This window comes from Leptopilina boulardi, unplaced genomic scaffold, assembly GCF_019393585.1.
Source record: "Leptopilina boulardi isolate dan_hultmark-lab unplaced genomic scaffold, ZJU_Lbou_2.1 LbouV2_210, whole genome shotgun sequence".
Taxonomy (NCBI): domain Eukaryota; kingdom Metazoa; phylum Arthropoda; class Insecta; order Hymenoptera; family Figitidae; genus Leptopilina; species Leptopilina boulardi.
In genome coordinates this window covers 683,499-701,162 of record NW_026137764.1, presented here as the reverse complement: position 1 = coordinate 701,162, position 17,664 = coordinate 683,499, and the positions used below count along the sequence as shown (strand labels likewise).

At 27.1% G+C, this 17,664-nt stretch overlaps 1 protein-coding gene across 2 annotated transcripts; it reads right to left on the bottom strand.

Moving 5' to 3' along the window:
- Positions 1-552: 552 nt before the first annotated feature.
- On the bottom strand, positions 553-12,507 carry LOC127278714 (uncharacterized). 2 transcript variants are annotated; one of them, XM_051300542.1, is made up of 5 exons: positions 12,368-12,507; positions 10,523-10,866; positions 2,233-2,390; positions 1,597-1,704; positions 553-1,499 (listed from the first exon to the last, which is right to left on the bottom strand). In XM_051300542.1, the coding sequence occupies exons 2-5, from the start codon at positions 10,634-10,636 to the stop codon at positions 1,385-1,387; spliced, it is 495 nt and encodes a 164-aa protein (XP_051156499.1). In that variant the 5' UTR covers positions 10,637-10,866; positions 12,368-12,507; the 3' UTR covers positions 553-1,384. The 2 variants fall into 2 exon arrangements, with proteins under 2 accessions (XP_051156499.1, XP_051156500.1); XM_051300543.1 differs by lacking the exon at positions 10,523-10,866 and having other exon boundaries at positions 12,368-12,438.
- Between the last annotated feature and the right edge of the window lie 5,157 nt (positions 12,508-17,664).

The following is a 17,664-nucleotide window of genomic DNA, read 5'->3' as shown; positions in this document are numbered from 1 at the left end:
AAATTCAGTATATAAGTACTTTTGAGGTCAGGTTAATAATCAACGATTCCAAAATCCCCTGAGTACCAAAATTTAGTCAAATCCGATGAATTTAAAAAAATTATGTCTACCATTTTGGCTCCGCCATTTTGAATTTTAAAAAACTAATGTCAGATTCGTAATTAGCGACCCCAATAACCCCCGAGTAACAATTTTCAAGCATATCAGATTAATTTAAAAAAAATTCCGCCATATTGTATCCGCCATTTTGGCTTTTTTTTAATTTTGAGGTCAGATTTGAATTGAACGACTAAAATGAACATGACTTACGGGTGGGTCGGAAATATTCTAGGCCAAACTTTTCTACAACCCACCCGTGGGTCGGAAACAGGCAACGGATTAAGGAACCATGTTTTTTTTGCGTTTTTTTTTTGATAATAACTCTTTTTAGATTAATAACAAAATTTTATTGCTTTTCCAACTTACTCGTAAAACATTTACTATATTATACATATAAAATTAACTTTCATCTACTGCATAAGATAAAAGCAAAATAGTCTTGAGTAGTTTATATTCCTCAGCAATCCGTGTAATTGTGTATGATGACTTGGCGGAAACCGCGGAAAAGTTTAAATTAGCGCCTTTAGTTAATGTGCTCCGGCGCAAAACCACGGAGATGCAATTATAACCATCCTGTCGTGGAATGTAATAAAAGAGAGAGAGAGAGAGAGAGAAAGAGAGGGAGACGGTGAAAATAGCGTAGTAAAGGAAAGTGTAAAAAAAATCACCAATAGAAGCTACAAACATTTTTCCATGCTCACCGTTACGGAGATAAATTGATAGTGGAAACGCGAGAAACGTGTCGCTCCTCACAACGTTAATAACTTTCCACCTTTATTCCTCTTCGTTACTTTGTTTACCGACGTAAACGATACGCTGTATATTTCTTTCTCCCAGACACTTACACGTCTGATTCTTCATCCTTTGAATATTTCTTTACTGCCTCTTTGCGTAAATTTCATTTCAAATTCCACATGATTGCACTCTTTAAAAATGTTTTAACCGACTTTTTTTTAATTTATTTTTATCTCATTATTTTATAATATTAAAAATAATTATATCATGATAGTAAGAAAAATTAGAAAATAAATAATTCAATGAATTAAATTTTGTTGTTGCCAAAATTAGCAAATGCAAATAACTATTGTGTAATTGTAACAAATATATTTAAGCGTGGGCAAATTATTTTGCTAACGAAATAATTGAATTTTGATGGACTGAAATTACATGGATAATTTTTCAACATATTGATTTACGCAAAATTGTCAAACATAGAATCTAATATTCGATTTATGATTCATATATAACTTGATTTTATCCTTATGTTTACAGAATCAAATCGTTTCTATCGTCGATATTGGTAAAAATCATTAAATCCAATAAACTGTAACGGACACTGATTGGCATAATGACCGCATGTGAGTGGATTCGCATTCATCGTTCCATTTTCAGTAGAGGACCTAAAACCAATTCGTTTAATGGATGAGTGCTTCGATAGCGTGACAAATAATTGACTTTACGTGCTTGAACAATCAAACCATTCAAAATTATACCTACCATAACAATAATTTTAATATTTTTGCAACAACTCCGTCTTGTCTTTCAATAAATTCCATTGTTTCACACATGTTTTTCATCAAACATGCCTGTCCATTCAAACCGTGGCTAAAATCGAAAAATGATTTTAAAAAAAATTAATTTTTTATTTACCTGCGGGTCAAACGAATGTGTGAAAAAGATTTGGAAAAATTATTTATGAAATGAATAAGAAGAATTTGAGAATTTTTTTTTTTTTTGCATAGAAAATATCGTGTGCCTTTGTTTTTCACCTTTTGAACTGGGATATTGGAGAACAAAGGGGAACTGTAGAAAAATATATCAACAAAAGAAGAGAAAGGTACAAAGCTACTTCCGCATCTTGTGTTAAGTTTTTGGATGTATTACATTGTAGCAAAGCATGACGTTCTTGAAAGAAGAGATAGAAATGCATATTTTGCTGCGGCGAAGGAAAAATAAAAGAGAAGAAGACTGCAGAGATCCTGAAATACCACAGCATTGCACCATTGGCCAATGCAAGTACCAGTAACCGCGTCTGGCCAGAAACCCCTCCCCATTTCCATTTCTCCTTTTACCACTACTATTAACTGGAAAGCATTCTATACATTATTCACGGACTATTAAACTATTTATTACCTTTCGTACATGAGCTTTGCGTTTTCATGAATATCGCGAATGGATCTGTGTTTTCTAAATCCTGGACCTTCGGGAAGTTTCCAAACAACTTTGAAGCCAGTCGCTTGTGCGAAAATCGTTGTATAGGCAAAGGAATTGATTTTGTAGTTCATACGATACTGAAATTAAATAAAAGCTTTATTTAATACCTATATATATATATATATATATATATGTGTGTGTGCGAGGCGCGCATTAATGTTTCAATAAAACTCATCGGTTCAAAGAATTTTCAATGTTTGGAAAATTTAATATAATAAAACAATTAATTGCATGAATTGTATCAGATAAAATTTTAATTGAACCATATTACTAATTAACGGATTCTTATTTATTTGTTTATAGTTTAACATGTGAAAAAGTCCTTAAATTAAAATTCAATAGAAATTTTATATTTAATAATTATTATTTGAAGAAATTTTTCTCAATATAATCTCATGCAATCGAGTTTCCATTTAACAGAATTTATATTTTATCGAATTTTAATATAATATCCACATATAAAACATTTTTATATCATATAAAATAATTTATTAAAATTATAATAATATTATAATAATTATTTATTAAAGATTATATCATTGCTCAACGATAAGAATCTAGTTCATTAAATAATAGAATGTAATTGTAATTAGATCATTTTTCTTTCTTCCTTTATTCGTACAATCGATGAAATATTTTATTTTTGTTTATATATAAATCTCTAATTAAAATTAGAATCTTATTCTTTAATTTTGTTTTTCTCAAGAATTATGAAATACTCTATTTTTGTTAATATACATATAGATCTTATATAATAAGATTCTACAAAGTCTGTGGAAAAATTAATTTTATTATTAAATTATAATTTTCAAATGTTGTTTTAAAAGGAATGTTTCAAATTTGAGTTTACATATTATTATTATGTATAATAAAAACTTATCATTTTAGCTGTATTTATTGTTTTTTTAGTAAATATCTTTAGAATGATTTTATTTCAATTTTAGTTGGAAAAATAAAGGTGAAATTATAAGGAATATTTTACTTTTTTCCAAGAAACTCAAAACTCGGTCCCTTTCAAGTATAACAACGATTAAAAAAAATTTCGCCTTTTTTTGGGTCAAATTTCAAAATTTTTTTCAACTACATAACACTTCGAAAAGATATGTTTTTTTAAACAATAACATTAAAATTTTATTGTGATCCAATTAATTATTTCAGAAATATTAATGTTTAAAAAATAATTGTCAAAAATTTCAATATGGCGTAACATTTAAAATTTTGAAAATTTTCAAAAATTCTTTTGGGACTTTTATTTCTTATATCCAATACTACAATTTTACAAAATTACAAACGAATCCAAAGACCCCTTGAAAATCGTGATATTTCTGACGGAGTCTTACCCAATAATAAAATTAATAATAATAATATGTAAACTCAAATTTGAAACATTCTTTTTAAAAAAACATTTGAAAATTATAATTTAATAATAAAATTAATTTTTCCACAGACTTTGTAGAATAGAATACCTACATTAGAGTTCGAGCGGAACGTAGCGCGACGCCTGTCACTACGTACTACATGTGCCATGCGCGCTGTCAACAATGTTTAAATAAACCAATTGTCGAATGCATGCCATTTTTTTCTCGACAGAATATTATTCAGAAGGGTTTTAAGTATATGAAGCTATTTTTTTCATTTTAAAATTCGATTGTTTTCATGGTTTTTTACTATTTGTTTATAAATAAACCATTTTTTCTTGCACTAAAAATCAATATTTTTGCACTAAAAAAATATCAATAAAACTATGGTTCAAGACAAGAAGAATGCCGTTTAGATTACTAAAATCGATCAATAAATTTCTTTGGAATTAATTTTTTTTAAAAAAGGGTCAAAAATATTAAATTGTTAATAACAACAACAAATTTTTTTTTGCAAAATCGTTTTAGGAGGTGATTGTGCATATAAAATACCATAAGAAAAATAACATTTCAACAAAAAATAAATTTTTTCAATTTTAGGTGGCACGTTTCAGAAATTCTTACTACGTAACAAAAAAATTTGGTTAAGTTAACCAAACATTTTTGTTATGCTAACAAATAACACTCAACCAAATATTTTGGTTGCTTAAATACCAAAAAAATTGTTACCCAACCAAATTTTGGTCGCCAAGACGAAATATTTTTTTAATGACTAAAGTCATTTACTACTAATCTTAAAATTGCATAAAAATAGTACAGGGTTAACGAAAACCTCTATAAGTAATCCAGTTTTAAGTGAATTCAATCAATTTTGAAAAATTCTTCCTCTATTTTGAATTTTTATATCATATTTACATTTAGATTTAAAGGCCCGAAAGACATAAAAATATAAAATTTCATAACAATTCGTCCATTTACAGTAATTTTTATCCGCTATTATGAATTTTGAAAATCTGATGTTAGATTCATAATCATCGACATCAAAAATCGCCGAGTAACAAATTTTAGAAATATTGAAAAAGTTTTTTAAAAAACTACGTGTTTCTATTTTTACTTGACTCGGAAATAATGGTTTTTTTTACACTTATATAATTCTCAATTGAGTGATAAGCTTATGAATTTATTATAAAAATTGAATTAATTATTAGGAAATTTTTTTTAATTCGATTGTGTAAAATCCTGCCATTAAAAATTTTGACATATGAAAATTTAATTGAAAATTTAAATGAAAATTTTCTTTAATTAAAATTTTATTCAATAAAAATTCAAAAGGTTAAAAATTGTATTAAAATTTAAAATTCTTCCTCATAAAATTCAATTAAATAGTCATTTGACATTATAAATTGTAACATCGGGAATTTTAAAGTATAACAAGTTTTATGGAACACTCATGCTTTCCTTTCGAGTGTATATAAGCAGGGGAAAAAAATAGTTTTTATAAAGTATACGCAGCTGAAACTTAAATTCGTTATGGAGGGAAGAAAAATTTTATCACATATCTCTGCAAACTATGGGTCGTGGGAGGTTTTTTTTTTTTTTTACTTTAGTATTCGGTTATACACTGAATCTTGAAATTGAAGCTAAAGTCTTGTTTTAAGTTTTTCTCTCACACAGATATATATATATATATATTGAATCGTATATATACGAAGCGATATCTTTTTGTCAATTTCAAAAGAAAAGTTTACTTTTCCTTTTTATATAGATGAAATCTTTATAGTTTGTTTAAAAAATATTTTATTTTACTTAAAAAGAATAAACTTTTGTTTTGTGTGCTTTGAAACTTGAGCTTAGGGTAAAACATCACTCTTGATATCGGAGTACATTGAAGAACACGATTCTTTATATTGTGTTATTTTTTTTTTGTTCGATGAAATCCCAAAATACGTTAACAAATCAGTAGAGTGAAAAAAAAATTTAGTTTAAGCTATAAAAATTTTGTTGGTATTTAAGCCGATGAATCTATATGGTTGAGCATTTTTTGTTGCAGCATAATAAAAATGTTTGTGATTGACTGAACCAAACATTTTGTGTTATGTTTAGAAAATTTAATCCCTTACTATTTCTTTACTTTATTTACTTGTAATTAATTTAAAAATTTTCTTTTTTATTGATTAAACATTAAACATAAATTCATTGATTTTAAATATTTGTTGTCTGAAAAATTTCGCAAACCCACAAAGAATTTAATCCTAATTTTTCGATTACAAATCGAATCTGGTCACTTAACTACGTATCTTTTTATAAATATTTATTTAGGTACAAATATGTGTTTTAGTAACGGCAACCAAAATTTTTTTTATGTATGTAATGAACAAATGTCTGCAATGATTTTTTTATATGAAAGTAAATTTTTAGTAAGAAATGCAAAAAATTATTTGGTTGTAACATAATTTTCAATTGACCCCGAAAACCCGTAAGTAACAAATTTCATTTGCCATATTGAGTCCGACATTTTAAATTTTGAAAAACTGACTTTAAATTCGTTATCGCACCGACTCGAAAAACCCTGAGTAATAAGCTTCAAGCGAATCGGATCAATTTTGAAAAATTATTCCGCCATATTGGATCTGCCATTTTGAATTTTTAAAAAGTAGCACCAAATTCGTAATCAGCGACCCGAAAAATCCCCGACTAATAAATTTCAAGTGAATTTAAGCAGTTTTGAAAAATCATCCGCCATATTGGAGTCGCCATCTTTGATTTTTAAATATTCCATTTTACATTTTAAAGTAGACATAAATATAGCTAAAATTTAAGACCTCATAGAAGAATTTCTGTCAAAAGGAATTTCTTTGGCATACAAGCTAAAAAAATTATGAACAGTGACATAGCAATAGTAAAATATTTATAAAATAAGGAAATCTATTTAATAGATTACTTATAACGTTTAACAAGTTTAAATACATGTTTTATCTAAAATAGTCATATGAATATCTCCTATGATAGTTAAAATAAATACTGTTTCAGAGATATTGTATTTATATTCTAATCATAATATATATTTAGTATAGTTAAATCTCATAGAAAATTTAATTTTCTCTATTTTAGCGAAAATGGATAATCGCTAAGGCGATATTAACTATACTTAAAACTATCCCAGAGATTATTTTCGCTAGTTTATACAAAGTTTTTTTTAGCGTGTACGAAATTAGAATGAATTCCCAGGTAAAAAAATTAACGTTAGTTTAACGTTAGTGACTAACGTTAGATTAACGTTAGGTTTTTTAAAATCTAACGAAGGTTTAAAAAAACAATATTAAATATACTTTGAAGCCTGAAAAGATATTTAAACATCAACAATATTTTTTTCCAGTTTTTTTGAAAATTAATCTTTTACCAAATATAAGTTTTAAAAATAATTAATATTAATATTAATAATTATTTTTAACAAGTTCAGAAATTAATACTTACCGAAATCTTAATAATTCTAAAAAGTTGATAATCAATTTCGTATATAATTTAAAATTGAATTTTATTTTAACGATTTATTAGAAGTAGAATATAACGAAAAATTACAGTTGTAATTTAAAATTACACCAAATTCAACATCAACCATTTTTATATCAAAAATAGCAGTTATTTTAATTTGTTGAATTTGGTGTAATTTTAAATTACAACTGTAATTTTTCGTTATATTCTACTTCTAATAAATAAAAAAATAAAATTCAATTTTAAATTATACGAAATTGATTATCAACTTGTTAGAATTATTAAGATTTCGGTAAGTATTAATTTCTGAACTTGTTAAAAATAATTATTAATATTAATATTAATTATTTTTAAAACTTATATTTGGTAAAAGATTAATTTTCAAAAAAACTGGAAAAAAATATTGTTGATGTTTAAATATCTTTTCAGGCTTCAAAGTATATTTAATATTGTTTTTTTAAACCTTCGTTAGATTTTAAAAAACCTAACGTTAATCTAACGTTAGTCACTAACGTTAATTTTTTTACCTGGGTTTAATGAATTCTGAGCACATTTTCGGCCATATTAAATCGGCCATCTTGAATTTCCTTTTTGGCCACTTTGCTTTAAAAAGTAGACTTAAAGAGCTAAATTTTGGTCTCTATTAGAACTCTGTAGGTCAAAACCAATTTTGTGGAGATAGGGGTCTCCCGTTCAGAAAGAATGCCCCATATATATATAGGGTTTTGGAAAAAGTATGGAACCCCTTAAATATTTCTTAAAATCTGCATTTTTAAGCAAAATGTTAAAAATAACCGTTGTTGGGTTTAAAAAAATGTATTAATTGTTGAAATGAGTGAACGGGCTAAGGACCTCATTTGGGCCCTATATAAATAAAAATGTCAATTTTTTAAATGAAATCGAATTTTTTTAATTTCGAATTTTTGGGCCTGACAATCTTCTGTTTACAAACATGCAGTGATTTTTTATTCCAATTTTAATTTTGGGCCATATTAAAACCCAAAAAATGTTATTCAGATGTATTCAAAGATTTCGATAAAATCCCTTAAAAGTATTTAAGGATTTCCATACTATTGCAACACCCTGTATAATTGAATTTATATTTGGATAAATTATATAATTTTTGTATCAAACATAAAATTTATTTACAAAAACAAAAAATTGCTTAAACAAAACTGTATACATATATATATATATATATATATATATACCAAATTTTTTTCTCCCATTTTTTTTATTAGAAATTTCTATGAGTCTTTTTCTCAATAATCAATTGATTGGTAGTCAGCTCAGCAATATTGCGAGGTCTTGATTTTATCTTTTATTTATTTTTTTTTTTCGAGAAATGTCGCGTCGTCAAAAGACACATGTTCGTAAGAACGTGTCTTTTTGAAAATGACCAACGTTTGAACTGGTAGAAGTTGGCGAATAAAGTGGTATAGCAGGTGCTGGAGTTGAAGCCAGTATTAAACTGTATCACATGGGTGCCACTGCAGTGTAAACGTGGGTGGAGTGCAGCCTCTGGTTCTGGCAAGCCATTTGTCAGACAGGCATCGCCTCTGTTTCTTATGTTCCAACGTTGAAAATATCATCTGGTATGATCGGTTTGCGTTTCATTTCTCCTCGATTCAAAACTTCTCTGTTACCGCAAAATCATCGTGTTTCCTTTGCCACTGTACCTTGTATTTCCATTATTGCTGTTTTTTTTCTCTTTTATGTTATATTTTTTTTCTGAAGCCAATGAATAAGAAATTCAATTATTTCTTTTGTGCTACATTTTCTTTCTTTTCTTTATTGACGTTTCTCTTCATTATTCATTATTTATCATTAGTTTTTTTTAACTTTTATTTCTTCTTTTTTTAAAGAAAATAATATCTTCAAAAAAAAGGGGGGAGTAATTTTTACCGTTAATTAATTTCACATGCACTTCGTGGGGTTTTTGTGTAATTTGAATTCAAAGACTTTTAGTAAAATGGCCGTGATTTTGTTATTTTTGAATATTTTTGAATTTTTCTACCGGATTTTTGAAGAACAGTGAACGCTCTAAAAAGCTTTGAAAAATAACAATTCGGAGAAAAAATTAAATAATTGTTTTTTTTAGCAATATTACAATATTAATTTTTGCATTTTAAAGTAGAAGAAAATTTTAATTTAGAAAATATTTTAACGTGTGCGAGTAGAAATATTTCCGAAAATATTTTTAGCTAGATATATAGCATACGTGTGTTTTTTTTTATCATTATACAGTAGTAAACATTCCGCTTTCTGGAGTATTCTGTTTGTATGAATCTCTGATCGTCGAACTAAAACTCAAACCATTATCGTATGCCGTAAAAATTTATTCCTTTATCATTTCAAATTGAACAATACTAAGGAATTCTCTATATCCGCCATTTCAGAAATGCTTGGAATTCGAAATAGAATCCATAGTGAAATCGTATGAACGGCTTGATTTTCTATAAAAAAAAGTGTGATTATTGTTTCAATGAATTTTAAAATACTTTCAAAAGATATAATATATATTTTATTAGAGAAAAAAATTAAAAAGAATTTAATATTAAAGTTGTTTTTTTTAATAATAAATTTACTTATAATAAAAATGTTTAAATTTGAAATAGTCTTTTGTCTGAAAATACATGCAAGTTGCTTTAAAATCAAAGAAAATATTCACCTCTTTATAAATAGAAAAAACTTTCTTTTATACAATGTTAACGAATTGAGAGGCTCACTTTTACAATTCAACATTGTGTAAATGTATTATTCTCACTCTTTCTCTGTATCTATCTATATATATATTGTGGAAAGATATATTAAAAATTCTGTCGCTTTCAACTCTAAGCACTTTATAATTGAAGAGCTTTTAACTTGTGTGTCACTTTCAATTTGAAAAGAAAGCTTTCCAATTTTCACACTTCTTAACTTGTTTTTAATTTCTTCTTCAATATAAGCTCTTAACATCTTGAGAATTTCATTAGATTATTGTGCAATTTTATACACCTGAACTCGTGTTATTAATAATTTTACAATTTTTCCATTCGCTATTTTCTTGATTGAAAAAGAATGGTAAATTTTATAAATTTAATGATAAATTCTGTTAAACTATCATTTAGTTGAATATAAATTCTAACCATATATGACAAAATCGATTAAACTTTTGAAAAATCTCTCATTTTGTGTTTAAATAAATTTTAAGAAAACATTTTAACAACAATATTCCCCTCGATGGGGGAAATTTGAAATTCTTGACCCGCAAAATCGGATTTAACGCCGTAAAGTAGGTATCCCTTAACCGCTTAGAATGAACCATGAGCTTTATTCGCTAAAGCGAGCAGCTTTTCTCAGCATGACTGGTTACTCACGAAAAACGTGCTACCCTTCCTAAATGCAAGGACCCTTTTACTCCTTGCATTTCCTTCAGTGTCATTGGATAACGTCACGATGTAGAGTATTGTCCAAAATAATAAAAATCTCATGATTTTATTATTACAATAATTTTTTGTTGCATTCAGTTAAGTGTATATATATATGATGAAAGATATATATATATATTTTAGTGCCAAATGCCACGCGAAAGTTAGCTAAATCCTCTTCCAGTTTCGTCGAAACCTCACAAGCAATTTATCTCGTGGCCAGCTCGTCCCCCGCAGTCACCCCTTTGACTAGCCACCAGCTCCTTTCAACCCTTGGCTGCACCAATTAGAACCTGGTGGTTAACGTTAATTTCGTGAGGTACACTGGATACTTAATTTAATCGAATTGTAATTAAATATCACTATTTTACATTCCTCCATGGTATTTTTAAATGAATTGAATTTTTCATTCTGTGGATTTTTCACAGCATTCTACACAAAGTAATTAATTATTGTTGTACTTGTTAAAAAAGGAAGAAACAAAGAAAAAAAAGAAAGATTTACGAAAAACACTATTTTAAATTGCCAGTTTTAAAATGTGAATTTTTTCCTTGTTTTATAACGATTTCTCTACCTTCCCTCGTACATTTTTGGTTTAATATTCAGGACAAAATGTCGAAAATAGAATTGAAAAACATTTTTTTTTTAATTAATTTTTGATTTTATTATATTTTGACTTTAATTAAAAAATAAATTTTTTTTGTCTGTTTTTTTTTATTAAAGATGATTAAGAGTTTAAATAAAATGATACCTGAATAGGAAACTACAACACAAAAATTCTCCTTCATTTTTAGAATTTCGTGACCCAGGCCCGAAAGCCTTATAGTCTCGCTTTGGAGTCCGTCCGTCCGTCGTACGCTTGTATGGTAGCTATGGTAACAGTTACCATAGCAAAAAAAGGGCACTGATCAGTGTTTATCTCGTTTAAAAAATTGTAAATAAACAAAGTTTTTTAAATTATTGCTTGTAAAAAAAAGTTATTGGTAGTTAAAGTTTATCGTTTTATACAAGAGTTTTAATATATTTTTTATCTGAATAATAATTAGTAAAAATTTTAAATAATTTTTATTATTGACTCACTTTTTGCTTTTCATTTAGTAAAATTTAACTAATTCAAAAACAAAAAGTACATAATTCGTTGATAAATTTTTTTTTATTATTAATTAGTTAAATTGTACTAATTCAAAAGCAAAAAGTGAGTCACTAATTCAAATTAGTTAAAATTTGTACTAATTAAAATTAAGAGAAAATTGAGATTTCAGATTCTATGATCGTTACTTTGCTAAATTTATTGACTTATTTAAAATTATTTAATTTATTTATTTCCAAAGTAAAAAAAAAATTATTTTATGATTTTTTAAATAAATTCTTAAAAATTGTTATAAACTATTTTTAAATGTAAATATTTTAAAATTTATGTTATTTTATTATCTCAAACAGCATCTAGTTTTTATATTCAAATAGAAATATTAGCTTTGGAAAATGTCTATAAGTTCACGTAGCTGTGTGCGTCAGAGTACACGGTTCGCGTCCCAAGAGTCTTGGGTTCGATCCCCCATGCGTGCAAGATTTTTCAAAATTATTCTTAAGTGTTTCGTATACTGTATATGTAATAATCTTAAATAGAATATAAATTAGAAATAAAAAATAATAAAAAACCGTAGTTTCATTAAAATGAAAATAATTTCACAAAATAGGTCAATTTAAAAGAAAACTGACAAGGCCTTGATAAGTTGTTCTTTAAATACTTTAAATTAATTATATTTTGTTTAAATAAAAAGAATTCAACATTACCAATTAGTTTATTCTTCTGTGAATATATGGTCTTGATTTTTTCTGCTCTTGGAAAACACTAAGAATTGAAGAAATGGTTAACTCGAAGTAACAAGATTTCGTAATTTTTTTTTCTTTTTTTTTTACTGTCCTGCCTTTCGTTCTAAAAATGTAATGCAAAATGAAGTGTACACAATCATTAGTATTATCTTGTTACTAAGAAGACTGTCCTTATGTACTGTACTCGTTAGGCACTCTATAAATGTTGTAGTTAAACACCGTTGAGAGGACTTCCGTAATTTCTTAATATTTACCAAGAATCAGTCTACCAGAAACATGACACTTTGTTATCGCAAACAATAGTGCAATAATTTCTCACATTATTTATCGTCCAACACTTATATATACCTAATTACGCTATGTAAATATTAACTATATAGTATCAGATGTACTACAGTAAAACCTACTTATATATATCGGATGTAAAGGGACTAAAAAAATATCCGATATAAGCGAAAATTCAACATATTTAATACTTCAAAAGTATAATTACAATTTACAACAATTTTAATTCAAGATACCCCTCCCCCCTCTCTATCTCTTTTTCTCTCTTTGATGGCATCCAATTATTTTCGTACTATGTATTTTATTTATTAAATAATTTAATTTAACTTTAAATGAATAAAAAATTGGAAAGTAGAATTTATTTTATCAAAGAAACATTATTTGATTTCAAATAAGTTTACACATTAATTAAATAAAAAAGTTGTATTAAAAAATAGTGTTTTTAGTTTATATAAAAGTATATTTGAAACAATACAAATTGGTTTAGATTCATGAGCACATGCTATTGTTATAATAAACGGCATATTCACATACGTTCAAATACAGATTCTATCAAATTGACAGTATACGTAGTTGAATCATAGAACCATTTATTGAATTATGTGGAATTAGAATTTTTTTTTATTAAAATGCATTCTTTAACCATCAGAAATTACATTTCTACGATTTATTTTAATATAAATTAGATTTTTAAAAAGTTAATTTTCTTTAATTTATTCATTTTTAATTAATAAATAATATTTAAGAAGTCAATTAATTTTAATAATAATCTTTTTTTGAGCCTTTACTTTTTCAATAATGTCTTACAATATTATTTTGATGATTTTTTTTTTAAGTACCCACATAGCACGACTTTTTGCTGTGCACGGAGAGAAAAATTAGGTGATAACTGCTTTGTTTCAAGTCGTTGGTCCAATTTTATTAAACAAGGCATTTGTAACTGGAGAGCACGGTAGATTTGACTTGGCTATCAAGTTAGGGCTATAATGTTCTCAAATAATACCGACAGACGGTTTGACCAATCAGCTTTGCTTGGCAGCGTGGCGCTATTCACACACGCATATTAATAGAATATTATATTTATTAATTTTTTCTAGGTTAGGTTTGATTTTTAAAAAAATTTCAAATATTAACATTTTTTTGATGATTTAAAGGAAATAATAAGGTCCACAATATAGTTTTTAAGCAATTCTGAATCCAAAGGTTTTTCAAATTAACTGAAAAATTATGTAAAAATAAAAAGAAACACTTTTTCAAGTTATGTTGTGTGTTGGATTTTCAGTTTTAGACACTTTTCTCGTTATACATAATTATAATAAAAAGTTAGGACATTGCGTAGTCGTATTTCAACATTTAAAGCGTACATTAATTATTCACTGTAAAAAAAAGTTCTAAATTAGAGCTGATTTCGGTATTAAAATCGAACCAAATTACGATTTAGTACAAAAATTGGTACTAAATTAGTACCTTTCTTTTTACAGTGTTTTTTACATTACTTTTGTGAACGCATTCATTAATAAGTATTTAATTATTTTGTCAGCAAACCATAACACACTTCGAATACGATAAATGACAAATTTGTAAGTTTCGAAGTGCAAAATTTTTATTTAAATATTTTACAAATAAATAAATTGGCATAATTTTTTTCTTGAATTCGCTATTGATATTAACATATTGATATTACTTGTTACACGAATAACCTCAACTGTTTAAATGAATGGAAATATCACTTTTTAATGGCACATTAATACTATTTGGGACCGCACAGTCAAAACTACCGTGCGACCAATTTTGCTTTAACTGTAGGCATCGTTACTTGAGTCACTCAAGTAGTTTTAACTTAAGTCTCCAGTCCACACAACCTAATTTTTCTCTCCGTGTGAGGTTACTGTAAGGATATCTGTAGGCTGTTATTTTTTATGTTTAATCACATCGCTCACAAAACTTTTCTCGTTCCTACAAATGCACCGACGTCACAGCAGACGCTACTTTTGATCCTCCAAAAATTTAATGGCCCAAAAAGTTAGGTTTCACTACGAGAAGCTTCGCCACGTCCATGCGTAGATGGCGCTAGTGTTCTTATTTTAAGAAAAGCGAAGTGTCCAACCTTAAGTATATTGCGCTATTAAAAAAAGAGTAAATTTGAAGATATATGTTCTTGATACGAATATCAGAAAACATGAATTATTTGGTAAATAATTTTTTCAAAAAAATTAATTATTATTAGCATGATACTATTGACTTAATGTAAAATAGAAATTAATTTAATAAAATCTGTAATATCATTTATTGTGTATACTTTGAATTGAATAGCATGGCTTCTTCACTTCAAGTATTCTTCAAATTAAACGCACAAAATATGTGCTATGTTAAAAAGAGTGCATGCTATTAAATCTATAGCGTAATAATTTATAGTATGTGCTATTAAATTAGCAGCAAATGACTTCGAACGATATTGAATATGCCGTTTGATGCGACAAACTAATATTTCATTGATTCAATAGCATTTTTTTCTCAGTGTATTTAGTAATTTAGTTATTTTATTTCATTTTTGGGAAAATAATTATAAGAAAAGTTTAGCACATTTTTGCTTAAATATAGATGGGTGAATCTCTCGAAAAGGACAAATGCTGAATTAAGAAAAAAAAAAAAAGTTCAAAACCACTGTTATGACTATTGCTATGTGAAGAGAAGGACCTAAATAAGTCTCTAAAATACGTTGTTACGATCTTTATGAACATTATTGTTTAAAAAATAATTGTTTAATATAAAAAAATTGTTTAATATTTTGTCACCGATACAATGATCGAATCCGTTTAAATCTTGTTACTCGAGGGTTTTTGGGGTCGCTAAACAAGAATCCGGTGTTAGTTTTTCAAAATTCAAAATGACAGATCCAATATGGCGGACGACAATTTCAAAAATCAGTCCAATTTACTTGAAAATGGTTATTCGGGGGTTTTCGGGGTCGCTGATTACGAATTTAAGGTCCGTTTTTAAAAATTCAAAATGGCGGACGACAGATTTAAACATCCATCCAATTTACTTGAAAATAGTTACTCAGGGGTTTTTGGGGTCGCTGATTACGAATCTGGAATCAGTTTTAAAAAATTCAAAATGTCGGACAATTATCTTTTAAATCTATTTAATTGGCTTTAATATCGTTAATTAGGGGGTTTCAATAACGGTGAACATAAATCTGAAGGTAACCCAAGTAACCATTTTCAAGTAAATTGGATTGATTTTTGAAATTGTAGTCCGCCATATTGGATCCGCCATTTTGAATTTTGAAAAACGGACCTCAGATTCGTAATCAGCGACCCCAAAAACCTCCGAGTAACCATTTTCAGGTCAATCGGATCGATTTTTTAAATTGTTTTCCACCATATAGGTTCCGCCATTTTGAATTTTTGAAAACGGACTTCAAATTCGTAATCAGAAGACGAAAATCTTGAAGGAACGATTTCGTTTGATTTTTTTAACATTATTATTCGATAATATTACATGTTCTTTTTTTTTGACATGGCCCCCTTTGACCCCCTGTAATTCCGAAAGGGGGCATATGCTCATCTTGAAATTTTGCAGGGATTATTGGGTCATCATTTGGCATAAAGAAAGTTTCAAAATTCGAGGTACGAAAAAGGTGCATTTTTTGCATGAGGCTTTATAATCGATGGATGTGACTAGCGATCACGGAGGGGAGTTTTTTTCCTTTAGGCGTAGCCAAAATTTATTGATTCTAATATAAAAATAATAAATTTTATAAAAAAAAGTAATAATAGTATTCGCGATATTTAAAAGAATATTCTAAAAATTATTAATAATATTTATTATTTATTTATCAAAAAACTAAATTTAAAGTGGTCACGGAGGGGAGTTTTTTTGTGTCGACGAACATTGCGAAACTGAAAATCTTTCTGACACTTATTGTTTTCATTTCTTTCATGATGTTGTGTACTGACCAAAACAACATCGTCACTGTAAACACTTTTGAATTCTTCATTTCTCAATTATCATTTTTTATTTTCATTTACTCATTATATTTGTAATTGGTCACGGAGGGGAGTTTACTTTGCGAACAAAACTTATTTAATTCTAGGAAAAAATATTTTACAAATATTCTGTTTTACACTTTATAAATCAATTATAAATAATGTAATTAGTAGATGTTACTAGACAAAAGATGTTTTCCTATTGCAGTATGAATGCAATAATTCTTCTTTAAATAAAACTTACTTCGCGAACGGTAACGGAGGGGAGTTTTTACACTATATAAACATGATTATATTCAATTATTTAAAATTGTCAATTTTTTTTTATAAAATCTTATTAAATTCTGTTGACTTCTATAATAAGGCCCGCAACATTTTCAATTATTATAATTATTTATTAAAAATAATGTCATGAACGTGTCATTTGTCCTTTTTGTGAGAATGACCCAGATACATAAATATTAAAAGATTTATCATTTTATTTTTAATACCTTACAATTTTATTTTATTACAAAACAATATGTAGAGTTTTTTTTAGTGATATTTATCTTTCTTTTCTTTTTAAATTTCATATACACACATATATATATATATATATACAGATTCAGATAAAATGTATCTGCACATTAGGTGATTGTCTGTTTCCTGTGTGTGATATTGATGTTCGACATCCGCACACCTTGACTGTAAATCGTTTTACTCGTTTCTTTCTGCCTATAGTAGTGCAAATATTTGATACTTTGACTTTTCCAACAAATTGCTACTTTTACTGATCTCTTCGCCTGTTTAGATTAAAATTCCTGCTGACTTTTACTTTGAAAAAGTTACATTTTACAACAAAGTGCAATACAACACATGCACGATGAGAATAGTTTTTATCAGCCAAGTGTTTTAAAAAGGGGAAAAAAAATTCTTAAAGAAACTATATTAGTTTCATATGAGTTAATTTTTTCGGTAATTGAAAGATTAATAAATAAAACA